Source organism: Bremia lactucae, linkage group LG10 (assembly GCF_004359215.1).
Source record: "Bremia lactucae strain SF5 linkage group LG10, whole genome shotgun sequence".
In the NCBI taxonomy this organism is placed as follows: domain Eukaryota; phylum Oomycota; class Peronosporomycetes; order Peronosporales; family Peronosporaceae; genus Bremia; species Bremia lactucae.
Window position 1 is genome coordinate 1,165,128 of NC_090619.1, and position 6,179 is coordinate 1,171,306.

General features: G+C 46.5%; 4 protein-coding genes across 4 annotated transcripts; 2 read left to right on the top strand and 2 right to left on the bottom strand.

Annotated features, from left to right (window-relative positions):
* Positions 1-1,217: 1,217 nt before the first annotated feature.
* Positions 1,218-2,259, bottom strand: CCR75_007621 (uncharacterized protein; the record flags this gene model as incomplete). Its single annotated transcript, XM_067965679.1, has 2 exons — positions 1,218-1,262; positions 1,288-2,259. 2 exons carry the CDS (start codon positions 2,257-2,259, stop codon positions 1,218-1,220), a joined length of 1,017 nt encoding a protein of 338 aa, XP_067815019.1.
* A 134-nt stretch (positions 2,260-2,393) lies between these two features.
* Positions 2,394-4,315, bottom strand: CCR75_007619 (uncharacterized protein). The gene is made up of 2 exons (XM_067965677.1): positions 3,578-4,315; positions 2,394-3,508 (listed from the first exon to the last, which is right to left on the bottom strand). The coding sequence occupies exons 1-2, from the start codon at positions 4,030-4,032 to the stop codon at positions 3,112-3,114; spliced, it is 852 nt and encodes a 283-aa protein (XP_067815362.1). The 5' UTR covers positions 4,033-4,315; the 3' UTR covers positions 2,394-3,111.
* CCR75_007620 (uncharacterized protein) lies at positions 2,418-3,027 on the top strand (the record flags this gene model as incomplete). The annotated part of the gene is made up of 2 exons (XM_067965678.1): positions 2,418-2,597; positions 2,668-3,027. 2 exons carry the CDS (start codon positions 2,418-2,420, stop codon positions 3,025-3,027), a joined length of 540 nt encoding a protein of 179 aa, XP_067815018.1.
* CCR75_007618 (uncharacterized protein) lies at positions 4,298-5,601 on the top strand. The gene is made up of 4 exons (XM_067965676.1): positions 4,298-4,732; positions 4,797-4,930; positions 4,989-5,209; positions 5,284-5,601. The coding sequence occupies exons 1-4, from the start codon at positions 4,716-4,718 to the stop codon at positions 5,584-5,586; spliced, it is 675 nt and encodes a 224-aa protein (XP_067815363.1). The 5' UTR covers positions 4,298-4,715; the 3' UTR covers positions 5,587-5,601.
* The last annotated feature ends 578 nt before the right edge of the window (positions 5,602-6,179 follow it).

The window sequence follows — 6,179 nt, forward strand, 5'->3', positions numbered from 1 at the left end:
AGAGTTTCGGGACGACGCGTTTGCGTCATCCCAGGTACAGGGGTCTGTACCTGTTGTAATCTCAACAGTTCCGCCTGTTGAGAGCCTTGCTGATTCAGCAAGGCTACTTTTTCCTTCATCTCGTCAAGTTCATGTTGTATGAACATGGCGATGGTTGAATGGAGGGCATCTCTGTCTAAGTTGGACAGCAATGCCAGGATTGCATTGTTTCCTTCGGTCGAACTCATTCGTTCAACCGCACTCCTTTCTATATCACTTAGAAAGGAGTAGCTTTCAGGGGAAACGTGATGCGTATTCCCACTATCATCTAACATGTCCATGTCAGATGTGGGAAATGTGGTCCTTGGACGGACTACAAAGTGCTACCAGGTGTAACGGGGCGCTACGACTTGTATTGTTTCAGTACAAGTCCACTTCGCACTGCTTCAGTTGCGAGTGGTGCCTTACGTTAAGTGACGTACACTGTACGTGCAGAGGAAGACTTCTCTTAAGACAACTAGACTTAAGAGGGTACAATGAAAACTGTATCAAATATAATTAAGTGTCTCTTGTTCTATCTTTGTAAATGCTAACTTAATTATAATCTAATACTAAACATGTAAATGAATTCTTATCTCTATCTTATCTGTAACTCTCTCTTTGATTACTCCTGCAGCTGATTAGTCTGCGGAATAAATAGATATAATGGCCTATACCTATTTATGGATAAGAATTCTGAATATTATTATATAAAGTAATATCCTCCAAATATTATCTACCTTTTAGATAATATATTAATTAACAACCTTTACTGTTAATTTCATGTAACGATACACCCCGTTACAAAGTGGACTAGTACAAGTCGTAGTGCACCGTTACATTCCTGCTTTGTTTTTATGGAGCGCAAACGCGCCGTGGCATAGCCCTGAGTTCTAGCAAACTCCTGTGCAGAGAGTCCGCAATTTCCAAGGATACTGATGGTTTGAGTGGCATAGCTAGTAGATGAAAAGAGGAGTAAAATGAATTTTACGCTTTCATATTGACGCCCCTATGCTATTTGTGCACCCCCGCAATATAGCCAATCAAACGCATAAAAATATAAATGCATCCTGTGTTGTACATTAAGCAGTGGCCAATTTTTATTACTCATTCAATCTGAAATACGGCTGTGTTTGGCGGACCAGACATGGTCGCACTATCGTCTTCGAGACGGTGAATACGAAAGTCAAACTTCACGTTCATGAGGCGCTGGTTCTCTGCGCGACGCATAACGGCGATATTACCTACCACCATATCGCCGACACAAACCTGCATGGGCGGATACAATGGAAATACCTGCTGGCCCCAATGTGTTGGCTGCACAAAAGGCGATGTCGTAAGTGTCACCTCTGTCTCGGCTGGATTTTCCTTGCAGCCCTTAAATTCTACGTCGAACCAACCAGCAATACCGCCAAAGCGAGACATGATGGAGATTGGCATCGAGAAAGATGCCTTGACCTCCTTAATGTCATTAAGTTTGCAAGACTTAAGATCCCAACTGGCAATTTCGACTTCATCGCCAACAAGATCTTCAATCTTTAGCTCTTTCCACGACGAAGTGTGCAACGAGTACTGTTCTTGCTCCTTACGAAAGTCGTTTCCCAGTACACTCATATCAACGCCCCAAGAGGCCTTAGTGTTGTCTACAAAATTGCGCCATCCGTCCATGGCCGAGGTAAATTCATTAAAACGCTTAATGCTGTTATCTTCGTTACACATTGGTGCAATAAAGATGCTAGCATGCGACGGAAACATGGAACCGTCTGCCTTCAGCCAGCGGTCACGAGCAACGATGACCGAGTCGAACATAGACTCGCGCAACAAGAAATAGCCCATCCACTCAGAGACGATAACGTCTACTTTTTCAGGCAATTCTACATCCTCCATCTTCGACTGGATGACAGTTATAATGTGATCCTGGCCGTTTGCGCTGATCACCTTGCGAGCCTGATGAGCAATGTTCGTCGCTTCCACGGCATAGACTTTCCGCGCACCGGACTGAGCAGCCCATATAGACAGAATTCCGCTGCCGGTGCCAACGTCGAGAATTACTTTGTCCTTAAAATGGTTTTGGTTTTTAAATATAGCATCGTGGTAGCTCTTCATGCGCAGATCGTCCGTCAGCATCTGCTTTTGGTGGTAGATATACGCATACGTGCAGAAATAGTTGGCAAAATCCGACGATGATTCCCATTCTTTCTTCTTATCGGGAGAGATGTCGCGGAGATTCGAGGCCACCATAATGTAAGTATTTTGCGAAGAGGCTCACCAACCAAAATACACTATTTTTGCCATTCATACAAATTCTGACCATTTTATATAATCAATCTGAACAGAAAAGATCGCATCGTCTTGCAACCGGTAGATTTTTTTAAAATTGTGTTGCGATGGTATCACGAATGTTGTCTCCACCGATTTGTCACCGCTTTAACGCGTCCGCAGGCCGCCAGGCAATCAAGACGGTCAGCTTTTTACTCATGGATGATTTAAATAGTGAGGGGAAGCTCGTGAAGATTGTAAGGAAGGCAGGAGACTTCGTGCAAGCACACGAAACGGTACTTGTGCTCGAAACTGACAAGGTGCATTTGCTAAATTAATCTTGTTGACACTACTACTCCGACATTTTGAGTTCTGCTATTGCTATTCCAGATAGAAATCAATGTACCAAGCCCGGCGGCCGGTACCGTTTCCGAGGTGCTGGCTCAACTGGGGGAAAGTGTGAAAGCTGGAAGTCCTCTCTATACGTTGGACGAAGTGCCAACTTGCAACGGGGCAGCTTCCCCACCTGCTATTGTTTCAGCCTTAGCTGCACTACCAAAAATTCGCGTACCGCAAATCAAATTTTTAGGCAAGCGTTCATCGTCGCCAGTGAAGCTACCGCAGCCACTGTTGCGCACTGTACGCTTAAAGCAAGTCAGTAACACAATCCTTCCATTCAGCAGTGCTAAACGTTTACCAATGTCGCATGCTGAAGCCGAATCCATTAATTTGGGCCTCGCTTACCTTTGAGCTTGAAATGTGCGATGCTTGAATGTCAGAGTCGTGTCATTTGTAGAGCCGCAAAATTACATTTAAGAACAATACACAAAAGCATTATATAAAATGATGCACGATATAAAGTGGCTCATCTTCGCAGCCACTATTACACGCAGACTGCAGCCGCAGCGAAGACTTCGTGATTCGGACACATGCCACCGCCAAGTGCCCATTCATTGCAGCAAGATATGGTGCACTTTTTGCCACCGCCGTGAGCCTTGCAGTAGCCACCACCACGATTTGTGTTATCGCAGCCTTCCATTTTGCAACGACCCCCACCACCGTGTCGAATACAGCGACCACCACTGTTGGCCTTACGCGTGCAATCCGGATAGCTGCAAGGATTTGTTCCTCCGTGAGTTTTACACAATTCTCGGGCCTGCCCCAGACGCTCGCAGCCAACCACGGTACACCGAGGCTTGCCGCCGTGCGCGCAGCACCGTCCAAAACGTATCTGGCGAATCCAGACACATGATCTAGTCAAATAGGCGTTCAGAACGGCGCAAGGAATTTAATTATGGACCTGTTTTTTTGCGCAATCGGGGAAGCTACAGGTGAAGCCACCACCGTGTGCAAGGCAATATCCGCCTCCTTGGTCGTGCTTATCACACCCACGATGCAAGCAGCGCTTACCTGTGCCGCCGTGCTGCTTACATTGACCGCCATTGTGTGCCCAATTGCTGCATCTCTCAGCTTGGCATCGCTTGCCGCCTCCATGAAGCTTGCATCGTCCTCCACCCACACATGGTGTAGCGCACCCCTCGAAAGAACATTTTTTGCCACCACCATGGGCGACACAGAGACCGCCCCCCTTATCCTTCTTGCTACAACCTTGAACCTTGCAGAAATAGCCGCCACCATGTGCCTTGCATTTCCCTTGACCTCTGTCATATTTTTCGCATCCTTCCACCTTACAACGTGCTCGTCCTCCGTGACCACTGCATAGGCCATAACGTATGGCTCTCTTAGAGCAGTCATTTATCAAGCAATCTCGACCTCCTCCATAAGCCAAGCAGAATCCCTGGCTAGCATCAAACTTGTCGCAGCTGTGAACGGAGCATTTTCCTTCTACCGCCATGAGCAATATAGCGGCGATGTGCCCAGCGCTGCTCGCGTACAGCCTAAAGTATCGCAGAGGTTTCCGTTGCCATAGTTCGGACACGCACGCAAATTAATCATGCAATACGGCGTCTGGCAGCAGAATCCATAGCCATCGCTTGCATGTGGAAACCGTCGGCCAACCTCGAATTGACAATGGTACCCGCGTCGATATCCAATCAAAGTTTTGGTATTTGTTGCATCATGCGGGTGTTGCACACTCTTAAGATTCATATGATCTTCTGCCTCGAGCGCATGACCAACGATCGCAATAAATTGTGGCTGCAAATTAGCATCTTCCTTTTCTCCAACACCAAATCTACTAGCTGTAAAAATAGCTACTGCTTCATCGTTTTGTGCTAAGAGTGGCAAATCAAAGGATGGAGGGAGGGAGTTCTAAGTCACCCATCGCTTCAACGTCTAAGCGCAGGTTGCTCTTGGCGCTTCTAACGACCGAAGCTGGCGCCACCGTCATTCCTCGCGCTTCCATTGGTCAAATGCTAAAATGTTTTTCTCAAGTATTAGTAATTCTGCGATAAGGACTTTAATCAACAAGTCGAGCAATGACAGGCATGACCAGGTACGACGCAGTCACCGCTGCGATGATTGTATTAAATGCCAAACGCGCTCCCTCAATTGCCTAGAGTCGTAATCATTCAGGATGTCAACATCACGCAGAAGTACCAGGAGCTGCTGCGCAAGCTGGAGAAGATGGGTGGCGAGAAGGTCGGGCGGCATGTTGTGCACTGTCGTCTTTTCAATCGAAAGACACTGATGGGTATCGGAGCACCGATATGTTGTTGCAGCTATTCAAATAATACAATTCTTTTACGTAGATGGGTACACTAATCAGCGCATGTTCATGCTGAGGATGTCGCAAAACGATGATTTAGTGTACGCTGTCCTAGCCAACGAAAAGGCGCACGGTCTCGCGCCCAGTGATAACGGGATGGAAGGATTTGTCGAAGATTGTTCACTTCTTGAGTGCGGCCTAGATGGAGCCAATATTTTGCAGCAAGTGGAGATTTATGCCTTCAAGTCAGATGGACAATTTGAGGTTCACTCAAGCTGTAAAGGAGGGTGCGTTTCTTTCAAGGCTGACTGACGACTTCTTTTTGCTATATGTAACAGGGTACTCAGTATGTGGTGGGCGACTTTGTGGTGAGCGTGTGCACATTTATGTCCCGCAACAATTTACCGAGAGGTCTCATCATTGAGGTGCAGTACTCGCCATGCTACGCGGCGTCACACTTGGACATGCTGATTGACGAATTCTTGGGCAACTTAACTTCGCATGACCACCTACATAAGCCTTTAAATAACGTGCTGGCGCTGTTTGACAAGGTTGGTTTGCCAACCTCCGAGTACAGCCTTAAGCACACGGTATTGCAATACGTCGCAGCCTATAATATTTTGCGTAAATATGAAAAGTAATACGTTTGCCTTGAATGATTGATTATCTTTAACAAATACTTTGGGTCCTGCGCAACGCCTAACTTTTGGTCAGCTTAAAGGGCTATGTTTACACTGCATAAGTCATAACAGCCTCTCGCACGAGCATGTGCCTTGCGCAGACCAAGTGGTTGTTCGCGTATTCTCGTGTATCCGTTAGTTCTAATAGCAAAAGCTTGTGTACGTCATGGCTGTCAACCTCAAATAATTTTTCAGCCATCAATGTGCATGTCGATGCCACTATTCTAGTCTACGACAGCAAGATCTATATTTGGCTTACTTAAGTAAGAAAATACATATAAAACTGTCAGTTCCTGAAGCGGAGCTACCTTGCTCCGTAAGTCAGAGGAAGACTTATTGACTCAAGCAGCCGCTATGGCCGCAGACATTAATGTTGGAAGTTCAAGGTGACAGGAGTTGAAGATGCGATTAGCGCCAGTTGTTATTTCCCGTGTGCATAGTAAGATGAAGTAGTTAGTGCTTGCAACCTGTAGGCGGGCACGTCGTAATGCGGCCACGCTCTACTTAAGCACACACCCTAGCACAGCGAGGAAGCGGTTTGACCTGCTTCTCTT